This window comes from Sapajus apella, unplaced genomic scaffold (genome assembly GCF_009761245.1).
Source record: "Sapajus apella isolate SASKATOON/1434 unplaced genomic scaffold, GSC_monkey_1.0 scaffold150, whole genome shotgun sequence".
NCBI classification, from domain to species: Eukaryota; Metazoa; Chordata; class Mammalia; order Primates; family Cebidae; genus Sapajus; species Sapajus apella.
In genome coordinates, this window is record NW_022437090.1 from 152,856 (window position 1) to 179,100 (window position 26,245).

The 26,245-nt window shown below is 45.3% G+C and overlaps 1 protein-coding gene across 5 annotated transcripts in view; it reads left to right on the forward strand.

Moving 5' to 3' along the window:
* Positions 1-26,245, forward strand: part of PTK2B (protein tyrosine kinase 2 beta) — a 131,132-nt gene that overhangs the window by 49,718 nt on the left and 55,169 nt on the right. For 3 of the 5 annotated variants that reach the window (XM_032265354.1, XM_032265359.1, XM_032265358.1), the window contains exon 2: positions 21,245-21,485. In XM_032265354.1, coding sequence (XP_032121245.1) covers positions 21,282-21,485 — 204 coding nt within the window. In that variant the 5' untranslated portion in view covers positions 21,245-21,281. Of the gene's footprint in view, positions 1-6,915; positions 7,142-15,938; positions 16,068-21,244; positions 21,486-26,245 lie in introns of all 5 variants that reach the window. The other 2 variants (XM_032265355.1, XM_032265357.1) reach the window with 2 other exon arrangements.

Sequence of the window (26,245 nt, forward strand, 5' to 3'; positions counted from 1 at the left end):
ACAGAATAGTGAAAAATGTGCCTCTTGAACAAGAGGTATTTAGGTGGGAGACGAAAAGTCTCAAGAGAACCCAGAGCTGCTGCTTGTAAAAAGCTGAGGAGACATGGCAATAAGGAGGGATTGAACCAACCCTGCATGTCCCCAGAGGGCAGAGTCCAAGCAGGGACCAACAGCAGTGAGAAGGCAGGCTTGCAGTGGGTATAAGGCAGGCTTTTCCACCAAGGAGAGCTCCTTGGAAGTGGAAATGCCCATGCATAGGTGGTAGGTTGCCAGGCTGAGGGGCAGCAGGTGCTGCACATTGGAGCTTCCAAGCCTTTTTCATGTGCAGTGCATGTAGACAATAGAAGTATTTGCAGGGCACACAAAAAGTAGACATGGGGATTTAAAACCCCAAAGGGGACTGAGTTTAAGCCTAAAGGTTCAAATTATGGCCGGCCTGTTTTGAGGATACTTGGGATTTGTTTTATTCTGGTATGGTAAGACATGCAGATACAGAGATAACTGTCATGAAGGAAGAAGTTTACGTTCACAGATCCCTTGCAACAGGAGTCCCAGCACACCATGCAGGGTGCTGTAGGGCAGTACCAGGGTAGGCCAGGAGGCAGAGGGAGTGAGAAAAAATGTGAGCAGGAGCGTTTATTGTGATTTCGGTGGGAAGGAACATGAAACAGTGTAGCAGGTTTAGGATTGGCTCATGTGAATAACTTCAGCAGACTCTGGGCTCTCACATAGGTGCTATCCCCAGTTACCTGGTAGCTACCCTGGGGTGATTAGGATAGATGGATAGTGGCCTCCAGTGTGAGTGTGGTCTCTGAATGGGTTGGTTTGCATATATGAAAGGTAACTGTCAGAAACTATCTGGACCCGGAAGGAGCAGCCCCTCCAAGGTCGGTGGGACCCCATGTCAAAGCAGCAAATGTAGAAACGAGAAAACACGGTTATTACAAAGCATGGCCCACATGCCCTTAAGGACTGAGGGAATCAATTTGCCCAGGTGCACCAGAAAAGAAGCACTGTACTACATGATGTCCACGATTCCTTTCAGCCCTGAGATGCTATCTAGTAGCATAGTGAGCTGGAAATGAGCTGAGAGTCCAGCCTTATCTCTTTGAACAGAGGGGACCTGAGTCCAAAGAGCTGAACCAACTTGATTAGTCTCGTGGGGGATTATAAAGCAGACACTGGAACTCAGTGCTTTCCCACCATCCTGTAAGGCTGGAAGGGGCTGGTGGAAGTGGCTCATCATCTTCATCCATGAGATCTCACAATCACAGGGAGGACATGGGCTCAGGAGTGCCCAGACTGCATCATAGGGAGCTTCTGGGCCAAAGGAAGATGTGGGCAGTAGCACAGTCCCTATCAGACCAACGAGGCCCTCCCAAGTCCCCTTACCCTGACCTGGACACATAGGGAACTCAGAGCCTAAGGTCTTAGAGCCAGGATGCAGCCTAGATAAGGAGACTTCAACCTGGTCTCAGCTTTGCCCTGAACAAAGTGTCTGACTTGGGCAGTTGAGTTTCCCTCTCTGGCGTCAGCCTTCCTGACAGTCATACAGTCATTTCCAAAGCATGGCATTATCATTTCTGTTCGAATAAAAATCCCTTTGCCCCACCCACTACTTCTGACCTTTAGGTCCAGGGCAGACCACCTGTGTTTCTAATGATGTCCCTTGAGGAGCATCCAGGTCCTAGAATCCGCCAGACCCTTCCAGTGTTAAATCCTACAATGCTCTGATCCACTACCTTCCAGTCATAAGCTACTAGGTAGCAAAGGGATGGGAACAAGACCCCAGGTTTTCTGCCTCCTGGGGCCATGTTCTTTCCCTGTCTCATATGCCTCTCACATAACAGGCGTCTCTCTCCTACCCAGTTATGCATGGGTGTCCCCAGCTGTATAGAAGCATGCCATGTCCGCTCATGTCTGGTTTAGTATTCTGCCTGTATAACCTATTTGTTCCCAGAAGGGCCATGGGCTGCACTGGTGAGCAGGGTAGCCTGTGTTCTGGAGCCTTCATTCCCTTCACCAGGCGCATGGCCATGCAGTTAGACACTTGGCACATGACGCCTATGTTGACAGCCAAGAATAGAACCCAAGAGTGGGAGGTTAGTCTGCTCAGCCGTGCTGTGGGACAAAGAGGTTTGTGGTTGCCACCTCAGCTCAAGGCTGAGCAGAGACCAGAGCTGGAAGTGGACCAAGCATCAGACAGGGGCCCCAGGTGTGGGCTGCAAAGCCATGGGAGACAGTCCAGAGGTGCAGTCACCTTCAAAGCCCATTCACATCTAAAGTCCTTAGAACCCAAGACCTAGACCCAGAGAGCAGGGAGCTGCAGAGTGGGTTTAGGCCAGGCCAATTTGGGCAGGACCAATAGGCTTGGCTGCCCCTATTCCAACCAGTGCCATTGGCCTTCCTGAAAGGGAGCAGTCTTTGGAGACTTCTGGTGACCATCACTGGTATCAGCAGATCTTGTCCAAACTGTTACCTATGGGCTTCTTGAGGTTGGGACTAAAATGTATCTGAGCAGCAGGTGGGCCTGGACTGGAATAATCTCAAACCCCGCCAACCCTCATATTTCTTTTTGTCAGACGTGAACCAGAGCAACTCCATCTTAAATAGGAGCCAGGTAAAATGAGGCTGAGACCTACTGGACTGTATTCCCAGATGGCTAAGGCATTCTAAATTACAGGGTGAGATAGGAAGTCAGCACAAGATACAGGTCATAAAGAACTTGGTGATAAAACAGGTTACAGTAAAGAAGCTGGCCAAAACCCACCAAAAGATGGCAAAAAGAGTGACCTCGGGCAGTCCTCACTACTATACTCCCGCCAGTGCCATGACAGTTTAGAAATGCCATGGCAATGTCAGGAAATTACCCTATATGGTCTTAAAAGGGGAGGCATGAATAATTCATGCCTTGTTTAGCATGCCATCAAGAAATAACCATAAAAATGGACAAACAGCAGCTCTATGGAGTAGCCATTATCTCATTCCTTTACTTTCTTAATAAATTTGCTTTCACTTTATGGACTCGCCCTGAATTCTTTCTTGCGTGAGATCCAAGAACTCTCTCTTGGGGTCTGGATTGGGACCCCTTTCCTATAACATTTTCACTCCTGTGTTTAGAGCTAGACTTGCTGTGCAAAGTGGGAGTGAGGAGGAGGATGCAACTCGTGTCTCACAGCTCCAGAGACAGAGCTGGCCCTGCAGGTAGAAGGTGTAGAGAAACTCCTTTGACATATCCTGGGAAAGACTTCTCTGGTACTGAAAGTAGTCCAGAGGTGGAATAGATAGGTAATTTTTGCCAAAAGGGACCCCTGTCATTGAAATATGCAGATGCTTGAAGGAACTAGAAGAACTTAGGTGATCTGTGATCGTGGCCAACCCTCGGCGTTGGGGAGGTATAGTTTGCCACGTACATTACAGATATTATTTTCATTAATCTTCACAAAAGTTCTAGGAAAGATAGTGCTAACATGCCCAACTTTTACAGGCGAGCACACTGAGGTTCAGGGAGGCAGCAGGAGTTGTTCCAGATGATTTGACTGGGCCAAGACAGAGCTCCAAAAATGTGCTTGTTCCATGCCCGTGTGATGAGAACTTTTTGCACCTGGCATCCTTCTTTGGCTGCTGTGGGGAGGTCTGAGGTCGAGTCCTGATTCTGTCTCTAGCTGAGTGTGGCCTTAACTCTTTCTGAGCCAGTGTCTCCTTCCTGTAAAGAGGCTAGGACCACCTCTAGAGGGAGGAAAGAAGACAGAGAGCTAGTGCTCTGCGAGGTCTCTGTCACATGTACTGTGAGTGTTACAGAAGGGCATTTTTACTGCAGGGTGCCATTATGTTAAAGTGGAGACTGCATTTCTAAACAGATGGGCACATTAGCTCTGGCTGGAAGGAGACTCTCCCAAGAGCGTGGTTCACAGGTAAAGATCAGGAGGTGTTGGGTGCAGGTGAAGAAGGTTCTGAAAAATGTGAACCTCCTCCTCTGTTGAACACTATTCCTGATGTCACCTGCATAGTCAGTCCTTAAGGGATTACTTGGATGCTGGCACCCACCAGGACATTTACTTTGGGGAGGGGAACATTCCTGACTTCAGTTCCCTCACTTGTAAAAACAGGGGAAGTAAAAATAAATGATCTGACATTTCCTTTATCTCTGGTTCCTGCCATTGGTGAGTTTACAATCTTAGTATCTCAGTATCTCCTTCTATCTTTTTCTTTCTTTCCTGCTTTCCTCTCCCTCACCTTTTCTCCCTCCGCTGTCTCATATCTCCCTCAACAACCAAGGCCTCTCCTTATAGCTAACGAGCTTAGATCCCAGAATTACAGACCAAGAAGACAGTCCTGGAAGCATCAATTCTAGTCCAGGGGCTTTAGCTCAGACTTAAAGAAATCCAGGGCTATGGTGAGGTATTCAGGGGGCTCTGCAAATATGGAAGTATTTTTAGCCAAACAATGGAGAAATGAACCACTTCAGGAGCTGAACGATCACTTACAACAGTTTGAAATATTCATGTGCAAGACTTTGTTGGAAGAACATTCCTCTCACCTAATCCCCTCACTTTTTAGATGAGAAAAGCTGAGGTCAGATAGATAAGGTGATGTATTCAAGTCATCTGAGTGTTGCTCTGGGGTTTAAGTTGCATGTGACTCAGAGTCTAAAATCTTACAGCTTGTGCATGTGTGTGTGTATACTCACAAAACAATCAGAAAATAATAGAAGCAGAAAAGTAGAACTTGATTCCTTCTGGGGCTCCTGAAAACTGGGGTATAGACATAACCCTCATATTCACCACCCACCGCTTCATCTTGTTCCCCGTCCCCAGCAGAGCTCGGGGAGAACAGCACACAGTCCCCTTCTCGCTGGCTGTCTCCTCCCTGCTGCCTCCTGTCTGCGGTGAGGCTGTGGAGAAGTGGGTTGCTGTTCTTTTTTCTGACTTCCTGTGTGCTTCAGAAATCTCAATGAACAAAGAGCTAAAGGAAGAAAGGGCCCCGGAACCGTTATGCCAAACATAGACTCACATCCGACATGGGGGAGCTGGATGCCTGATTTTTATAGAGATGAAACCCAGGATTCAGGATTCCGACTGCCCTATTCCCAACATGGCTGCATGGGGAATGGCAGTTCTTGGGGCTGGAAGTAGGTCATAGGCTTCTCATTCTTTTCAGGCTTGGTTCTAATATATTTAAAGAGGCAGCCAAAGTGAGTCTTTAGAAGTATTTATCATTGAAATCAAGCCAACATTAAAAGGAAACATTTAATTTCCTCTCTACAACCACTGTTTTTGTTTGTTTTTGGAGACAGGGTGTCATTCTGTCGCCCAGGCTGGAGTGCAATGGCACAGTCATAGCTCACTAAGCTTTGAACTCCTGGACCACCTCACCCCGCTGGGTAGCTGGGACTACAGGTGCATGCCACCATTAAATTTTTTAAATTTTTGGTAGAGGTAGGAGTGTTGTCTGGGTACAGTGGCTCATGCCTGTATTCCTAAAGTATTGATTTTGGGAGGCCGAGTCAGGTGGATCCTCTGAGGTCAGGAGTTCAACACCCAGCCTGACCAACATGGTGAAACCCCGACTCTACTAATAAATACAAAAATTAGCTGGGCGTGGTAGCAGACATCTGTAATCCCAGCTACTCGGGAGGCTGAGGCAGAATGGCTTGAACCCAGAAGGTGGGGGTTGCAGTGAGCCAAGATAGAGCAAGATTCCGTCTCAAAAAAAAAAAAAAAAAAAAAAAAGGAAGAAGAGGAGATAGTCTCATATGTGGCCCAGGCTGGTCTCAAACTCCTGGGCTCAAGTGATCCACCCACCTCGGCCTCCCGAAACGCTGGGATTACAGGCGTGAGCCACCATACCCAGCCCACTGCAACTATTTTAATTTCTCCGTTTTTCCTCCATGTACAACTCAGCTGTAACCATAGGAGCACATTTTCATAGAAAATTTGCATATAATCTTTGGAGTTTTTATATTCCCTTAATTTAGTATGCCTAAGCAGTCTCCTTATTACTTACCTTTTACCATACACACAAATTAATTTATGAGCGAGGCTCTGCATCCAGGTGAGAACAGCATTGCAGGGAAAATCTGTGCCCCCCCCCCTTTTTTTTTCTCTTTTTGAGATGGAGTCTCAAAAAACAAAACAAAAAAACTGGAGTGCAATGGCATCATCTCGGCTCACTGCAGCCTTTGCCTCCTGGGCTGAAGCGATTCTCCCACCTCAGCCTCCCAAGTAGCCGGGATTACAGGCACGTGTCACCACATCTGGCTAATTTTTTTTGTATTTTAGTAGAGACGGGGTTTCACCATGTTGCCCAGGGTGGTTTCAAGCTCCTGACCTCAGGCAATCTGCCTGCCTTGGCCTCCCAAAGTGCTGGGATTACAGGGGTGAGCCACCAGGCCTGGCCCCTGTGCTTTTTTGATGTTGTTTTTGTTTTTGTTATTGGTTGTTGTTTGGACGGTATATTGCTGAGCTTTCTGTAGATAAGCTCCTGTTCTCAGAGCCTTGGAGCTCACATTGTGATCCGCAGGAGGCTCTGAGGGTCAGGTGTTTCTCTGCCTAACCCTGGCTGCCTGGTGCTGTGTTCATGTCTGATTTTGGGTCCCTGAGACCTTTTTCTCCTACTGCTCTTCTAAAAGGGTGCAACAGTCATTTTGTGACCTTGCTCAGGAAATATTCAGCTGGGTTTTCCCTTTGTATTTTATTTAATGTGTTAACCAGGGAGGAAAACTCCTGCTACAGTGTGAGTTGAGCTGGGGAGACTTGCCAGAGAAGAGCTGCACCCGACAGGAGGAGGGGGGGTTTCTCACTACTGTATTCAGGGTTTGGAGGCCTTGTGGCTGGAGTTTTAAAGGCCAGAGTTCCCCCAAATTTTCTGAACTCTGAATGATTAAAACCACCCGTTTCTCTCTTTCTACCCAAGCACCCATTTCCCAATAAGGGCCTTGGGTAACGACCAGAAACTAAAATTGAAACCACAACTCTGCTCTGAAATAAGAGACTAAGAGACACCCAGGAGGCCTGCCTTTGAAACACGTCACTCCCCGAGATCCATCACAGCACCGAACGCTTGCCGACCTCTGCCCTGGAAGGGAGGTCTGCAGCCTGGGAACTGGGAGACCTGGTTCCCAGTGGAAAGACCTTGCCAGGTAGTGAGTCTCTGTCGGTTCATTTCTCACAGTGAGTTGAGGGCCAAGCCAGCCATTCTTCAGCCTCACTGGGTGGTTACCAGAATCACCTGAGATGTTAGGAGGGTGGGGGAATGGGGAGATGTTGGTCAAAGAGAACACAGTTTTATTTATATGTAACAAATAAGTCCCAGAGATCTCATGCACAGCATGATGACTGTCCCTAAGCATACTGTATTACATACCTCAGATTGGCTAAGACAGTCATTTTTTTATATTTTAGTAATTTTTTAAGATGACATATGATAATTGTACATATTTATGGGGTACAGAGTGATATTTGAATATATGTGTACTCTGTGTAATAAATCAGAGTAATCACCGTATTCATCATAGAAAGCATTTATCATTTCTTTTTTTGTTGGGGACATTCAAAATCCTCTCTTCTACCTATTTAAAAATATACAATAAGTTATTGACTCTAGTTGCCCTACAGGGCTACAGAACATGAGCACGTATTCCTCCTATCTAGCTTTAAGTTTGTATCCATTAACCAACCTTGCTCCATCCCTCTTCCACCCTGCCCTTCCCAGCCTCTAATAACCACAATTCTCTCTACTTCTGTGAGCTCAGCTTTTTTAGCTCCCGTTTACGGGCGAGAAAATACAGTATTTCTCTTTCTGTGCCAGACTTAATTTACTGAATATAACGTCCTCCAGGTTCATCCATGTTGCTGTGAATGACAAGATTTCATTCTTTTTCATGGCTGAATAGCACTCCGTCTGTTGGTGGGTGCTTGGGTTGGTTGATTTCCTCTTTTGGCTATTGTGAGTAGTGCTGCAGTCAGATGTGGACATGGAGATATCTCTTCAACATCGTAATTTAATTTCCTTTGGAAAAATCCCCAGTAGTGGGATTGCTAGATTATATGGTAGTTCTATTTGCAGTTTTTTGAGGAATCTCCACACGGTTCTCCATTACAGTTATACTAATTTACATTCCCACCAACAGTGTATAGGAGTTCTCTTTTCTCAACATCCTCACCAGCATTTGTTATTTTTTGTCTTTTTGATAATAGCCATTCTAACTGGGTGAGATGCTATCTCATTGTAGTTTTGATCTGTATTTCCCCTATGATTAGTGATGTTGAACATATTTTCATATACCTGTTGGCCATTTATATGCCTTCTTTGTTTTTTTGAGATAGAGTTTCACTCTGTCACCCAGGCTGGAGTGCAGTGGTGCAATCTCTGTTTACTGCAACCTCTGCCTCCCGGGTTCAAGTGATTCTCGTGCCTCAGCCTTCCAAGTAGCTGAAATTGTAGGTGTGCAGCACCACGCCGTGCTAACTTTTGTATTTTTAGTAGAGAGGGGCTTTCCCAATGTTAGCCAGGCTGGTCTCAAACTCCTGACCTCAAGTGATTTATCCACCTTGGCCTTCCAAAGTGCTGGAATTATAGGTGTGAGCCACTGTGCCCAGCTGTGTGTCATCTTTTGAGAAATATCATTTCAGATCCTTTGCTCATTTTTAAAAAACATTATTTTCTTTTACCATTGATTTTTTGAGTTCCTCGTGTATTCAGATGAACAGTTAGCATATACTTTCTCCTCTTCTATAGGTTGCCTCATCACTGTCGATTGTTTCCTTTGCTGTGCAGAAGCTTTTAGATTGATAAAATTCCATTTGTCACCGGGAGGTCAAGGCAGGAGAATTGCTTGAGGCTAGGAGTTCAAGATAAGGCTGGGCAACATAATGAGACGCCGTCTCTATTTTTTTTAAATCCCATTTGTCTATTTTTGCCCTTGTTCCCTGTGTTTTTGAAGTCTTACCTGCAAAATCTTTCCCCAGACCAATGCCGTGAAGGATTTACCCTGTTTTCTTCTAGTAGTTTTATAGTTTTGAATCTCATATTTTAGTCTTTGAGTTGATTTTGTTTATAGTGAGAGATAGGATCTAGTTTCATTCTTCTGCTTATGGTTATTCAGGTTTTTCAGCACCAGTTATTGAAAATGCTGTCTTCTTCCCAATGTATGTTCTTGGCATCTTTGTTGAAAATCAGCTAGCTATAAATATGTGGATTTTTTTCTGGGTTCTCTATTCTGTTACATTTGTCTATGTGTCTGTTTTTATATTAGTACCATGCTATTTTGGTTACTTTAGCTTTGTAGTATCTTTGAAGTCAGGTAGTGTGATGATTTCAGCTTTGCTCTTTTTGCTTAGAATTGCTTTGGTTATTTGGGGTCTTTTGTGACTCTGCATGAACTTTAAGATTATCTTTTCTATTATATTTCTGTGAAGAGTGTCATTGGTCTTTTGATGGGGGTTGCATGGAATCTGTAGAGCACTTTGGGTGGTATAGGTATTTTAACAATATTAATTCTTCCAATCCATCAACATGGAACATTGTTCCATTTTGTATGTGTGTCCTCTTCTATTTCATTCATTCATTCATTCATTCATTTTTTCCGAGACAGAGTCTTGTTCTGTCACCCATGCTGGAGTGCCATGGTGCAATCTCAGCTCATTGCAACCTCTGCCTCCTGGGTTCCAGCAATTCTCCTGCCTCAGCCTCCTGAGGAGCTAGGATTACAGACACATGGCACCACACCCGGATAATTTTTGCATTTTTAGTAGATACAGGGTTTCACCATGTTGGCCAGGCTGGTCTCAAAATGGCTGGTCATGAACTCCTGACCTCATGATCTGCCCACCTTGGCCCCCAAAGTGCTGGGATTATAGGCAAGAACCATCATGCCTGGCCTCTTCTATTCCTTTCTTCCATTTTTAATACTTTTCATCGTAAAGATCTTTCTTGGTTAAAAAATATCCTCTCTTATTAAATTTATTCCTAGGTATTTTATTGATTTTTGTAGCAATTGTAAATGAGATTGTTGTGTTTTGTTTGAGATAGGGTCTCACTCTGTTGTCCAGGCTGGAGTGCATTGGCACGATCATAGCTCACTGCAGCCTTGACCTCCTGGGCTCAACTGATCCTCCCACCTCAGCCTCCTGAGTAGCTGGGACCAGGTGGGCATCACCACACCTGGCTGATTTTTAAATGTTTTGTACAAACAGGGTCTCCCTATTTGTCCAGGCTGGTCTCAAAATCCTGGACTCAAGCAGTCCTCCTGCCGTAGCCTCCTGAAATGTTGGGATGACAGGCATGAGCCACTGTGCTGAGCCAAGATTACTTTTTCTATTTCTTTTTTAGCTAGTTGGTTATAGGTATACAGAAACACTACTGGTTTTTATATGTTGATTTTATATCTTGTAACTTGACTGAATTTGTTTATCAACTCTAAACAATTTTTGGTGGAGTCTTTAGGTGTTTCTTTGTATAAAATCATGTCACCTGCAAAGAGCGACACTTTGACTTCCTCTTTTCCAACTTGAATAGCTTTTCTTTCTTTCTCTTGCCTAATTGCATTGATTAGGACTTTCTAGAGAGTAGATCATAAGTGTTTTCTTACACACATAAGAAAAGGTAACTGTGTGGAGATGAATATGCTAATTAGCTTGACTAATAATCAACTTGCTATTCATACACACATCATACTATACAGCTCAAATATATACAATTTTAGTTAAAAATATTTCTATAAAGAATCACCTTAGCTGGGCGCAGTGGCTAATGTCTGTAATTCAAGCACTTTGGGAGGCCGAGGCGGGAGGATCACGACGTTAGTTCAAAACCAGCCTGACCAATATGGTGAAACCCTGTCTCTACTAAAAATACAAAAATTAACCAGGCATGGTTGCACACATCTGTAACCCCAGCTACTCGGGAGGCTAAGGTAGGAGAATCACTTGAACCCAGGAGGTGGAGGTTGCAGTGAGCCAAGATCGCACTGCTGCACTGCAGGCACTCCAATCTGGGTGACAGAGTGAGACTCCATCTTAAAAAAATAAATAAATAAATAAAAGAATCGCCTGGGATGTTACTGAGAAATACAGATGGCTAGGCCCCATCCCCCAAGGTCCCTGTGCACTAGGTCAGGTTAAGGCTTAGCGATCTTTATACTATATATTGAAGCAATGCCAACATGTGTGTAGACAGGGTGAAGGACCCATGGGACCAAGTGCTGACTGAGGTTGTTTCCATTCTAACAGCAACTTTTTACCATTTGAATCCAGAGCCTCAGAGGTCCTTACTCTGGGAGTATCTGTGGAATGAGGCCTCCTTCTTGGGTAGGTCTGTACTCTTACAGCCAGAATCTTCATCACTGGAGGGTGTTGGTAAACAGCCCACTCCAGCAGCCCCTTCTGACTCCGCTCAAATCACATTTCTGCTCTCTATTTGCTGTGTGGTCTTTGGGAAGTCACTTTGCCCAGCCACAGTGACCTCATCCTTGAGATGGGGGATAAAGGTACCTTTTGCGTTTTTTTAGGGTGGAATGGGCTCATCGTGCATGGAAAGTGCTAGCCCAGGGTCGGGCTAGGGAAACACTTTGCGTTACCTGCTGCTGTTTCTCAGAAATGAGCCCTTTGGCAGCCATGAAGAGGTGTAGGAAGAGGACGTGTGCTCAAGGTCTCGGGGCTGGAGAGGAAGTCAAGGTCACGGTGTGGCAAAGAACCTCAAGGCACTGCCCGGCACTCTGGGCTCTGGAGAACTGTTTGGAGTTAGGGATAACTTTGTGTAATCCTAGGCATCCCTTGTCACATTTCATTGAGATAGGTGTCTATTCTGTTTAACCCAAGCCTGATTCTGGATAGGATCCAGAAATCTAGGTGAATTTCAGGACCCCATTTGCTTCCTCATCTAGCTTGGTGGTAAGAAGATCAGCCTGTCTCTGTGGGACACGTGGAGAGTACAGAAAATAAGACAGTATCATGGCCAGGCACAGTGGTGGGCGCCTGTAATCCCAGCACTTTGAGAGGCTGAGGTGGGCTGACCACTTGAGGCCAGAAGTTCAAGACCAGCCTGGTCAACATTATGAAACCCTGTCTCTGCTAAAAAGACAATAATTAGCTGGGTATGGTGACACCTGCCTGTAATCCCAGCTACTCGGGAGGCTGAGGCATGAGAATCCCTTGAACCCAGGAGGCAGAGGTTGCAGTGAGCTGAGATCAAGTCACTGCACTCCAGCCTGGGAAACAAAGTGAGATCCCGTCTTAAAAAAAAAAAAAAAAAATCATATCAGAGGAGGAGCTAGAGATTTATGCATAGGAGAGAGGTCCAGTTTTTATCTTTGTGCAATAGACTTTACATATTTCTCAAGTATATTTAACCAAAATATTATAACCGATGTAACTTAAGATCTTTAACTGTGTGCAGTTCTAAATGTGGACTGTGTTTTTATGTAGTTCTAATCAGCATGCAAATTTCATTCTCTGTCACTTAACATTTTTATATAAATCTTTGCACGCACTACTCATATTTTTGTCATAGTTTATCATTATTGCTAGCTCTCAAATTCTTCCCTGAGCATTTTGTTTTTGCTTCTTATTATTTCACTACTATAAATAGTACAGCTAGGAACATCTTTGTGCAAATGCTTCACACCCCTCGCCTTGGCTACGGTATGTTTCCCAACGTTGGGTAGCCATATCGACACATGTGAGTTATTTTGTATTTAACTTCCTTGCTTCAGAAAGCCAGTTCTGAGTAATTAGCAATTTCACTAGTTCATTTCAAGTCCATAAACAAAAGATTTTCTTTTTTTTTTCCCTAGGTAACTTGGCTTGCTTAATAAGTTTATGGTGGTTCTTTAAAGTTGTTTTTATTAGCATTTTCAACTGCTGAAGGCTTTTCCATCTATTTTTAATTTTCTCAAGAGTGTTCACACACAGGTGGCATCCTGTTTGCCTGAAGGGGCATCAAAATTGCTGTTTTATTCAATTTGCATTAAAATGAAAGTTGAATACATCTACAGATGGGGACTTGGTCATGCTTAATAGTTTTGAGATCTGTTTACATAAAATAAATGTTGTATACTAAGTTTGCAAAGGGTGGCAGACTGGGGGGGTTGGCAGGTGGAGAAGCTTGTTCAAGAGGATGGTTTTGTTGTTTTTAAGGTGGTGAGACATGGGGGGGCCAACACCTGTACAGTTATACCTGGGTTTATACTTTCTAGTTAAAAAAAAAAAGTACTTGAGGTTTTTTTTAATCATCAACTTTTTTTCTACTTATTATATGTATCATGAAATATACGTTAATCAAGTCCTACATATCCATGACTGCATACATATTAACATGTCAGAAGTCTGCATTCCTTTCCATGCATTGTGAGGAATTTGTGTTTGAGCAGAATTCTGGGGTTCTGGGGCTGCATCAGAAAAGCAGGTTCATCTGGGCTGTACTCTTTGGCACAGAAATAAGCTTGATGTGTGGAGACCAAGCTCAGGGGTGGGGAGAAGGCAGGGGGGCTCACTGCTGGGTTGTAGGCTATGGACTGTGTTTCTTAGGGTACAGTGGGAAATCTGAGCTCTGGTCTTATCTCTGCTGCTGAAGAAAGGGGACCCCAGGCAAGCTGCTCAGTAAGTCGCTTTTCCTCATCCTCAAAATGGGAGAGCAGCCTGCCTTGGGAGATAGCAGTGAGGTAGCCAGGGTGCAAACGTTATGAAGGGAGATTCAGCATGTGATGTGCAAATATAAACACTATGGGCCGGGCACGGTGGCTCATACCTGTAATCCCAGCACTTTGGGAGGCCGAGGCGGGTGGATCACTTGAGGTCGGGAGTTCTAGACCAGCCTGACCAGCATGGAGAAACCCCATCTCTACTAAAAATAGAAAATTAGCCAGGTGTGGTGGCTCATGCCTGTAATCTCAGCTACTCGGGAGGCTGAGGCAGGAGAATCACTTGAACCTGGGAGGTGGAGGTTGTGGTGAGCCGAGATCATGCCACTGCACTCCAGCCTGGGCAACAAAAGCGAGACTCTGTCTAAAAAAAATAAAAATAAAAAAAAAGCCCGCTATGAAGGGAGATTCAGCATGTGATAAACAATGTGAAGCTCCTCTTCCCTCCTTCTCTCTGGCTGTACATTTTTTCTTAACGATGACTTGAACGGAGTCAGATCCGTCTTTCACTGGGCAGTCCTACTGGTTCAAAACCAGCAATCCAACCTACATTCCCATGACTCACTCTGTTTTTGGGTTTAGGGGTCTGCACCATATGACAGGGTCCCCAGACTCAAGGGTTTTGTTGAATGTCCTTGCCCTAGAAGACAACCTCTCAAACCCCAGACCCTCAGCGTGCACTGCGGGATTGTGTGTGCAGAGCCCAGAGGGAAATCACCATCCTTTTTAAGGAGTTTTCTGGTAACCCCAACACTACATTAACTTTTTTTGGCAGCCACATCATAGTGACTAAGAGTGAATTTACAGTTAGCCTAAATCCTATTTTTTAATCCATCCCGCTGCGAAACCACATCTTTCTCATCCTAGACTGTGGAAGACTTTTTTTTAAAATCTACATGAAGAATAGCTCATTTATTCCACTTCACAAGTTGTATTTTGTTAAACTTGGCATGACTTACCAGCCTGTGAAGATTTCAAGAATTTTTTTTGCTCCTCTGTTAAAGCCATAATCTCTCTCAATCCTGTGCTCAGCTTGATGCTTCTCATTTGATAACCACAAGCTCCTTCATACCCAATTAAAAGGTGTCAATAGACAACTGTCCGCCATCCAGGTTAATGCAGACATTTGATTGACAGTCTTTAGAAGAAACCATTTGACCAGCTAGGAATTCACCTGCTATCATCTGACCTCCTCATTAACCTCTCAAGAAAATGGGGAAGAACTCAGTCAGACACTGAAATGTTGATTCTTCATGATGCCACATTTCCCTGCTCAGCAACCAACTTTGTAACTCACTCAGAGAGGGACATGAGATTTGCAGGAGTTGGAGGTTGGGAGGGAAGGAAAAAGCTGAGATCATGATTTGAAGAGGAGAAGTTGGAGGAGAACTTAGTTTGGGGTTAAAGATGACAAAGAGTGTGGTTTTGAAAATAACTTTCAGAGGACTGGAGAGTAAGAGGAACTCTTTGGAGGAAGGTTCTAGTATACCTTAATCAAGTCCTAACTATCCATGCCTGTATACATACTACATGGTAAGATTCTGTGCCTCCATGGACCTTGTACATTGTTGTCTTGAAGGGCTGGGTGGTGCTGCCACTATAGGGACCAAGTGGGACATCAAGGGTCAGAGGTGGCTTGAGGCCAGGGACCCTGAGATCTGCCCTTTTTGCTCAGAGTCTGTCACTGTTCAGACAGTGGTGTGCTGGAACCAACTCTCACAAGCCAGTGGCATCCATTTCTCCCCAGCTCCCCTTTCAGTACCATCATGCTGGTGGCTTGAAATCGGCCATAATGGAAGTGTTTACACCAGAGAAACTGTCAAGTGCTACAAATCAAGGCATCCTTCTCTCGGACTGCCAGTGTCCAAACACACACCAGGCACTTATTCTTGCTGCCCCCGCGGCCTCTCAGCACGTGCCTGTGCTGTCTCCTTGTGCCATATTTATATTTTTGAAATGAAAATTTGCTTTTCCATAGATGATGTTCAAAAATTCCTTAGCAGATTGCCACCTTCCGATCTCATTTCCCAGCGACCCCTTGCCCACCCTCTTCACCAGCCCTGCAGGCAGCATGTTATGGGGTTTCCTGATCTTTCGGGGTCACTTTTTCCTGAGATCCTGAGGCCTAGTAGGCAAATTCTCTTCCATTTTCCTCTGGCCCCATGCTTAGATTTCTCTTAGAGACCTTAGCAGGCTGTGGCTGTTTTGGGGTGTTTTGTTCTGTTCTATCTTTTTTCTTTTTATTGGATTATGTTCTAATAGATGGGACCCTTCTTCCCTCTTCTGTTTATCTTCATAGCTTCAGGTCTGCTATGGCTCCTGAAACATAGGAAGGCAGAGAGAGGAGAGAAGGAAGGAAAGAAGAAAGGAGGGAGGAGGGAAGGAAAGGAGAAAGGAGGACAGCCAAAAGTCATTCATGACCTGGCAAGTAAGGAGCAAGATGAGTCTGATTTTTGAAGAACTGACGAAAGAGTGGAGCCCAGAAGTCAAATAGGAGATAAGAAAAATCTGGCAAGGTGCAGGGATTTAAGACCCCCCTCCCCCCACCAAGTCAGCTGGCCTCTGGGCTGCTGGGAGCTGGCAGCAGAGGGACTCGAGGTGGGTAATGGGTGCGGGGGTGGGGAGCTGAAAAAGTGGTAGAGTCTCAACAAATGCCTTTTGAATTATAGCTGGCAATAATCACAACCTTCTGGTTCCCTCCTCTGCAAGGCAATGGGGAGAAAGGTTTGGGGAGGAGGAAGGGGATTTAGCGAATGCTGGACTGGAGGGCCGTGGAGCAGGCAGAATGCTAGCCCTGCAGGAACCAAGGGGTGAGGGGGTGAGGGCTGGGGAGGGGTGCTGTGAGGAGCCAGCAGGGCCCAGCCTTGCCCAGAAACCTAAGACCAGCTCCCTGAGACTGCAGGGTCATTGCCAATTAGCTAAGTGGCTGTACTCAGCAGGCCTTTGGAATAGGAAAGGGCTGCGTTCTCCATCTTGTTGATGTGGAAACAGCAAGGGGAAGTGACTCAAAGGCGGAGTGGAAATAAAGTGTGTGTCTCGTGACATTCTGACTTCTGCTAGATCCAAAGGGCTGCACTTGACTGTCTCCTGGGAGGCCTCCTTCCACGGGCAGGCGCCTGTGGTGCTCTTGGGACAGGCAGGGGACTGTGCAGGAGCAGAGGAGAGGGAGGGGTGATCTGTGGAGGTGGGGCAGGTGCATGGTGGAATGCAGGACTTGGTGGAATGTCAGTTTAGATTTTTTTTAAAGTAAGGCTTAAAGGCCAGGCATGATGGCTCATACCTGTAATCCCAGCACTTCGGGAGGTTGAGGAGGAAGGATCACTTGAGGCCATGAGTTCAAGACCAGCCTGGGCAACATAGAGAGACCCTATCACTATAAAAAAAAAAACAAAATTTAACCAGGCATGGTGGCATGTACCTGTAGTCCCAGCTGCTTGGGAGGCTGAGGCAGGAGAATCACCTAAGCCCAGGAGTTGGAGGCTGTAGTGAGCTATGATCACATCTCTGCATTCCAGCCTAAACAATAGAGGAAGACCCTATCTCTAAAAAAATAATAATAATTAAATTTAAGTTTAAAAATTAAAAAGTGGGTCTTAGTATTATATTTCCAATTCTTTCTTCTGCCATGGACACTTAAAAAATGAAAGTGCCAAGGAGTTTACAGAAGTAACCTCTGATCCTCCAGAAAATTCTGCAGGAGAAGTAATAATGGCCTCATGCCCCAATGGAAGAAACTGAGGCCTGCAGAGATTATCTTCTCCAGATTACATAGTGGGTTCGTGGCAGAGACTTCAGGCGGCCATGTTGCCACACTCCAAAGTCCATTGTGAGTAATGGCCTAGTTGTATGGCTTGGCAGCCCCAAAGACAGCAGTTTAAACCCAGGTTTGAATGAGTCAAATGTATGTGCCTTCTCTCTGACATCATACAGCCTTTCTGACTAATGGTCCCCTTTCCACACACTCTCAAATCAGGAAGAGAACTTTTTTTTTTTGTTTGAAGCAGAGTTCTGCTCTTTTTCCCCAGGCTGGAGTGCAGTGTCGCCATCTTGGCTCACTGCAACCTCTGCCGTCCGAGTTCAAGTGATTCTCCTGTCTCAGCCTCCCAAGTAGCTGGGATTGCAGGCACGCGCCACCACACTTGGCTAATTTTTGTAATTTTAGTAGAGGTGGGGTTTCACCATGTCAACCAGACTGGTCTTGAACTCCTGACTTCAAGTAATCTGCCCACCTTGGCCTCCCAAGGTGCTAGAATTAAAGTTGTGAGCCACTGTGCCTGGCCAGGAACAGAACTTTGAGTTCTCAAGACCATGCATTTTATGTTTGGGATGTCCAGCATCCCCTCTGGTGTCTACCTCTCCCAGAGGCTAAGCTGTTTATTGAATACAAAATGTGTAACATTACCCTACAGTGTCTTCAAGGGCAAGAGTTAAGTTTTCCTGCGATATTTGTTTCTGTAACCCTAGCATCTCCCCTGTGCCAGGTGCATAGTACTAGGTACAGTTACAACCTGGTGTATCTAGAAGGGAGTTAAATGTTGCTTCATTTCCCCCTCCTGCAGGCAGGTCGATGTCTCGCCATTCAGGAAGAACATAATTTATTTTCTTCCTGAAGATCTTAAGAACTCGGAGATTGTCCAGCCTCCCGTAGTACCCTTTGCAGATTTTGGCCCAGAAGTTCTTACAGCCAATCAGAACTTTTCCTGTTTAATTTGAGCCCATTTCCTTGTGTTTGTTATTCTTTGACTTTGACTTTGGCAGATTTGGGGGCCAGGAGGCAAACCAAAGCCCAGGATGGCTTGGAGCCAGGGTTTTCACTAGTGTCACAAAATGTAGCCACCTCTGATTCTGCTCCGAAGGTCTGGGGCAGACCAGGAAGCAGGGAGGACAGAATGAATGCCAGGGCTTGGAGAGCCAGGAAGAAGGTCTGGAGAAAGGGGCAGGGCTTTTGGCTCATGAGTTGAGCATCAGAGGATTTTGTGATCATTAAAGGCCGGAGATAGACTGTTGATGAGGAATTCAAATAATCAGACAAAATTTGGAGGCATGAGCAAGTTCTGCTATCAAGAACAGGAGCTGGAGTCAGCAGGTGGTTCTCATCTCTTCCTAACTCAGCGTTCAGTGATGTGCATTGGTACCTGAAGGTCAGTTATGGTAGGAATTTTTATACCACAGAAATTGGCAAGTGTTGCAAAGTAGAATTTTTTTTTTCCTCTGGAGCACAGGCAGAAGGGGAGCAAGATACAGGGAATACAGGTCATCAGACAAGATTTTGGAAAAAAGACAAGTGAAAATAGTCATGATGATCAAGCCTTTCGCTGGTGTCCCACTTGGTCAGATACAATGAACTAACTCACGTTTTCTGACTTGATCCTCACCACCCTTCTGTAAGGAAAACAGGGTAGGCAGCATTACGCTACTTCATAGGGGAGGAAAATGAGGCTGTGAGAGGTTAAGGTACTTGCACAAGATTTTAAGGCCAGTCAGAAAATGAGCTGGGACCAGGACACAGGCAAGATGAGTGCGAGGGAAGATGGCATGGAGTTGAGACCTGTGTTCTCCTGAGATCCTCTGTCCCCCTGGGCCGTCCCATTTCAGTGCAGTTCTCTCTTCCACCCGCCTGCTGCCAGCTCTGCACCTCTGTGCCTGAGGATGTTCTCAGCCCTCCCTTATGTAGAACTGGCTGGATGTGCTGGAACAATGACTCTAAGAATGGTGTATAAATACCCCAGATCCCTCCCTCTCTGGGTGGGGTACATTCTATCCTGGCCTAGAGTTCCCAGCATGGTTAAACTGCAGTTTCCCAAGTGATAACTCACTTGATCACTCTTTTGACCATTTTCCGCTCCCTGCCATCATTTCTCTGATGTTTCCTGGGGTTACCTCTCAAACGACTTCCCCTGGATTCCTATGTAGTGAAGAGGTATTCCAGGAGCCCGGAAGATTCCTCCAGGGGATCTGCAATACATCTTCACCACATAGCACAGTATTGGCACACAGGACATGTCCAGCAGATGTTTGTTGGAAAATGGTACAGATACCTCTAGAATAGACAGATATTTCTAGAATATATACATCTTTTAGATAAGAATATATATATCTAAAAGCAGATGCATATTCTTCTCTCTGTAGGCCTTATGCTACATTTTGCTACCCCTGTGGACTCTGTGCTTGGTGCTGCCTATTGTCCTCCTGCCCCTGACCTGAAGGACGTGCCCAGCTCCTCTCATCCTTGCCTCTTTTTGCATCTTCATAAGACACATTCACTTTTTAAAAAAGGAATGGCTCTTTGAAGCAAATGGCTATCTAAATCTTTCTTTCCTAGCATCTAGTACAGTATAAATAAATAAATATAGGCTCTCATTCCACTTTTCAAATATGTGACTCCATGTTGGTATTTTCACGTTGCCAACTCCATCATTTTGCTCCCAACTAAATGATGGGTCAAAAAGGAATCCCCCCGCTAAAATCACAGTCTCTTCTTAGAAAGGGGATATTTTTTGTTTAAGAAGGGGTTTCAGGATAAGAGCTAAGCTCATTCTAGAACAGTGGTTTCCAACTCAGGCCAAACATTGGAAAAATCCTGGGCAACAAATATGTCAGTGCTCAACCCAGACCAATTTTATGGCAGTCTCTGAGGACAGTGCTTGGTTTAGGGTTTCTGAAAGCTTCCCAGGGATTATATGGAGCCAATGCTGATGCCACCCATCCAGAGCTAGAACTTCCACTTCTTCTTTTGAGCATTCCCTGCTTTAGATCAGTAGGAGATAAACTCTCCTGAGTTGTGCTGGATCTAGAGGCCAGGACCAATGTTGCTGAGATTCCAGGTGAACTACACATTCCTAGGATTCTCATCGTCTATGTCTGTGTTAACCCAGGCTATAACTGGACTGGGTCTTCTAGGTGCCCTCCCTCCCACGTGCAGAATGCCCTTCCCTGCGGAGCTGCTGCACAGAGCGCTGTTCCTCTTGAATCCTTCTGCATGTGATGAGTGATGTTCTAAGTGCTGGGTTCCCGTCGGACAGAGGCCTCCCACCCTGAAAGTTCTTGCTGGCAGCTGAGGGTGGAGGTGGACGGCATCAGTTGACAGCTTGGCCCTCCACCTGGGCCCTTTCCTGACTTCTCCATTCCCGTTCCCTTGGGCCCTCCACCCCCGTTCTCCCATTCTGTTTCTTCTCGGCTTTTCCCCCGTCCCTGTTCCTCTCCTGCTATTTTCTACTGTCTCGCTCTTTGCTTTTTCTGCTCAGCTGTACCTTGGAACCAAGCTGTGACCGCCTCCTCTCACAGCTGCCTTTGCTAAGTGTGGGCCCCTTGCCTGGGTGCCAGTATGGAGGGAGGAATGGGTCAGAGAGAAGGGCTTCCAGGAGACAGAGCCCAGGCATGAAAGCTCTACGTCTGGGTTTTATACCTGGATGCTTCTGAAACTTGCCCCTTCCCGCTGCAGCTTTCCCAGCCTAGAGAACCAGGTGCCTTGCAGGGGAGCTTTTGCGAGTATGGAATATATAGCATTTGTGTCGGTCTTGGAGCTCGATGGATGCTGTTCCTGGTGTACAAGGTGTGTGGGCCTGTGCGGGCTCTTTCAGGGCTGACCCTCTGCTGTCTCTGCAGGACTGCGATGCGCCGGTCTTAGCTGCTGTCTGAGAGGATGTCTGGGGTGTCCGAGCCCCTGAGTCGAGTAAAATTGGGCACATTACGCCGGCCTGAAGGCCCCGCAGAGCCCATGGTGGTGGTACCAGTAGATGTGGAAAAGGAAGACGTGCGTATCCTCAAGGTCTGCTTCTATAGCAACAGCTTCAATCCCGGGAAGAATTTCAAACTGGTCAAATGCACTGTCCAGACGGAGATCCGGGTAAGTGTGAAGGCGTCTGCTCTGTCCATCTGTCTGTCCGTCTGTCTTCTTCCTGGGCAGCTGAGCAGCTCTCCTGCAACCTCATGGCTTTCCCATATCCACCCCTGGGTGGAAGAGGTGAGGTGGCATCAGAGAGATGTGCCCAGCCTGCATCACCATGCCTTCTCTCCAGGGATCTGCATACTGCTTCTCGAGGAACCTGGGAAAGACGTGTTGTGGTCTTTGTTTGAACCCCAGACCATTTTTTTTTTTTTGCCTCTAATTCAATTCATTTCAACTTACCAAGTACTTATGAGACTTGAAGCTCTGTGAAGGACTTAAAAACTCCTATCCTCAAAGAATTTACACTCTGGTGAAATAGAAATTAGAGATACACAAGTAGTTGCATGAAAAATAGAACAAAACTGGTCTAAGACTTGTGTGCTGAGCATGTGGAAGGAGGCGTTCATGGGCGCTTAGAGGATGATAATGAAGTAGAGACGCTTTGGGCCAGGTAAGGGTTGATGAGCCCTACCTGGTAACACATCCCTTTGCTCACTCCTGCCCAGAATCACAACATCTGTTTTGCAGGTCCAGGTACCCACCTTCATCAGGACACCTGGACCTCAGGACGCTAGTTCGCCTTAACCAAATGTATGTGAAATGCTCATCATAAGCAGAGTTCCACCATGCTGAGCTAATCTCAGTCACCTACATTTACTGAACAATTACGGTGTGGAGCCTGGGCCAATCCCTGTACACACATTATTCCATGAAATCTTCCCAGCATCCCCGTGAGTAGATACACTGAGGACATACCTTGCCTCTGCCCATAGCACCCCTTTCTGATGATGGGAGGGAAAGCCAGATTGGTTCTCAGAAGGTTGCTTAGTTGGTAATTTGAACAAAGGAAGCAGGAACTTTCCGGAAAGCTAATCAGGTCTGAGGACATGGGATGAGCTATCTCCAGCTCATGGCCAACACTTCCCATGTCCTGAAAGCCAGTGTCCCCAGACTCCTTGAATTTCTCCTTTAGTTAGTGCTGCTGCACCCTGGCCTCAACATCCTGGCTGCCTTCTGTCTGCTATAGTTCATGCTGCTCTTCCACAACCAGAGCACAGTGTAATTGATTAGGTCACTGTCAGGGCCAGTTATCAACATTGATTATGGTTTGATTGACTCTCTCTGTTTCCTGTAACTGATTTGATTAGGGCCTTGTTTGCTCATCTTATGATTTCTGACATAGAGGCACAACTGTGTCCTGGGAGTAAGCCCTGGTCATCTTCCTCCAGGAGGACATTTTTCTATATCTTTATCCACTTCATGAGTCTTCCTTTGGGTATATAATTGCAAAAAGCTGATGCCATCCACTGTGAATGTTACTAGTTTAATTTTCAGAAGTTAACCTGATTTCCAAGTTTAGAGAAGAGCACCTCATTGTTCTTTTGTGCTGAAAAACAGAGAGCAGCTGGTTGGTTCAGATTAGGACATGCTTCATGGAGTCAGCAGTGAAAAGGGTCCTGAAAAAGAGGTAGGATTTAAAGCAGTGACACTGGGGACAGGAGGAGGCTTTCCAAGAGGATGGAACAGCATGAAGAAAGACAGGGAAGCCTCTGAATAGTAAGTAGTTCATTTTGACTGGAGTATGGATTATATTTAGAAAAATATCTAAAGCCAAGATCAAAAAGTAAAGTTGACAGCAGAGAATGAAGGTCCTACAATATCAGGCACAGAAATTTGGAACTGGGCAGGCATTGGGGAATAACACATATTTTTAAGCAGGGGCAAGATGTTTCTGTAGTTGTATGATACCCTGCTGGATGTTTAAGGGGTGAAAGTACACCATAGGCCTACGGAAAAAGCAATGAGACCCAGGCTTAAGAAGAATGGCTTGATGCAGTATCTGGGGTTGGGGGGAAGAGGTGGAGAACAGAAGTGATTGACTTCTAGGAATATGTCCAAGCCTTTTGATTTTTCCTGCTCCCAATGTCCCTGCAGGCAAAATGTCGCCTGTTTATTGCAAACAGCTATAGCCTTAAAGCCACCTAGACTTCTTGCCAAGTCCTACTCCATCCTTACTGGTTCTGTGGCCTGGGACCTGATGCTTAACTGATCTGGGTTTCCATCTCCTCACGCAGATGTCATGCTCACCTCCTCACCCGGGGATCATCATGCCATAAGGATTGGAGGTGATGGGTGAGAAGCACAAAGCACATAGCAGCACCCACAACTGGAGGCTGTTGATTATGTGGGTATTAGGTTATTACCCAGCTCAGGAATCTCCAAGTGTTTCTAACTGCCCAGAGCATAAAGTGCGAATTGTCATCTTTTGGTGTCTATCCAGGTATCTGTCTTATTTTCAAATAAAGTAGTAAGATGATCAGATTTGCGTTTTAAAACAGGAAGATGGTGTTCTGCAAGATGTTAAGAAGTATGCCCTCAGGAAGGGAATGTGTGGTCAGAAAGATTGGGAAATGCTTGGTTAAACAGTTCTGAACAGATTGTTTTGCAGCAAGAGTTCTCAGAACCTTAAATGGTCTGATATACCTGGTCAGTCACTGAGAGGGGCCACAGAGGTGATATTTTCTTAAATAAGCAATTTATTTGCCTACAGAAATCCTTCTTTCAAAAGCTATACCACTAGATCTCTGGACAATCATTTAGGGAATTTTTTTCCCCTAAACTCTGACAGCAGAGAAAAAAGGATTGGAGGGAAAAAAAGACCAGTGAATGGGAGATGGGTTAGGAGTCTGTGGTCGCATCGCAAGAGGGAAATAATGAGGACCTGGACTAATGGAGTGACAATGGAAATAGAGAGAAGTCAACAGAATTGAGTCCATCAAGGAGGCAGAGTCAATAGAATTTGATGATTAGATATATGGAGGAAAGAAAGGAAGGAGAGAAAAATGACTCAGGCTTTTCCTGGACGACTAAATGGGTGTTGGTACTATTCATTGAGATCCAAATAGAAAGGGAAGGTGTTCTGAGATTTCATTTACGCGCCTTATGTTTAAAGTGTTTATGAAACACCCCCATGGAGGAACATGGGTCTAGACCTCAGCAGGGAAAAAGAATCTAGAGACAAGATTTGGGTGTCATGCAATGGATGCCATGCAAATCGGTAAAATCACCCAGAAGGAATGAGTAGAATAGAACGAAAAAGGATCCAGGTAGGAAACCTGAGGAAATTGACTTCTAAAAAGCTGATACAGAAAGAGCAGCAAATGAAGGGAAAAACAAGAGTCAGTCAAAAAAGGAGCAAGAGAACTAGGAGAATAGAGTGTGGGGAACTCAAGGCAGAGGGGGCTTTAAGGAAAATAGTGGCTTGCTATGTTAGATGCTCAGAAAGGACAGCAAATAAGGTTAGAAATAAGTGTATGGCTTTAGCAGCAGGTGCCATGAATAATCTTCGTTTGGACAATTTTAGTGCAGAGATGGGGCAGAACACTTAAGAGAGGTTTTGACCAAGAAGGAAAAGAAAAAAGGGAAGGCTAAAGGAACAGTGTTCACTGCGGAGGGAACGGTATATATCAAGGCCCTGAAGTGGGAAGGCACATAGCAGGTTTGAGACTAAGAATTGTTGAAGTTGGGTTATTTGAACCATGTTAACCATTTTGGTTGTTATTCCATCTCTTGTGGGAAGCCACTGATATAATTTAAACTTATGAATGACATGAGATCATGCTTTTTAAAGATCGCTTGGGTTACATAATGGAAAATGCATTGAAGGAAGGCAGGAGTGGATGTGGGGAAATGTGAGGTGGCTATTACAGTGAATCAAATGAGAGGTGACAGTAGCTTAAATTAAGATTATAGCCATAGAGAGAGTGATAGTGATGGTGACTGATGATGGTGATGGTGGTAGTGGTCATGGCAGCCAGCGCATTGGAAAGCAGTAATATGAATTATCTTATTAACTTCTCGAAAAAACCCAATAAAGCACAAACTGTTATTATTTCCACTATATATAAGGAAACTAAGCAGAAGATTTAAGCAAATTGCAAGTAAGGGGTGAAGCTTTCTTTTAAACCTAGGCAATGTACTTCCAAAACCTGCACTCTTAACCACTGCAATCAATGGAGAGAAGTGATTATAATCCATAGAACTGAGGAGATGGAAATGAAAGGCTTTTGTAATAACAGGAGATTCAGGAATGAGGAAGAGGGAGGTGTGAATAATGGCATCCCTGGTCTGGGTGGTCAGGGTCTCATTCTCTAAGATGAAAAACACTGGAGGAGAAATTCACTGGGGAGTGGGGAGTTCGCAAGCTCAGTTTTGGACCTCTGGAGGACAATTGAGACACATTAAGATCTTCACATGGAAATGCTGAGTAGATCCTTGGATTCATAATTCTGGAGGAAGAAACCAGTTTGGTCATAGACATTTGAGTGAGGTCAGTCCAACCATCTGGTGGTTGAAGCCATGGCTGCGAATGAGATCATTTGGGAGAGGGTTCTGAATTACTCCATCATCCACCCCACAAATGTTTATTGGGTCCTCCCATGTGTCTGGCACCATGCTGGCATAGCCTAGGGTGTTAGTATATCCCAAAACACAGGTGCTCCCTGCTTTCATAGGGCTTCCTGGTCAAGAGTGAGACTGACATGGACTCACACTAATGAATGAACCTTCACAATTTGAGGCACATGCTGCTACAGGAAAACATGGATCTTATGAGAACAGGTCACCATCATCATCTTTGTGGCTACAACCTCAATTTAAGCCACTGTCACCTTTCATTTGATTCACTGTAATAGCCACATAACGTCTCCCCACATCCA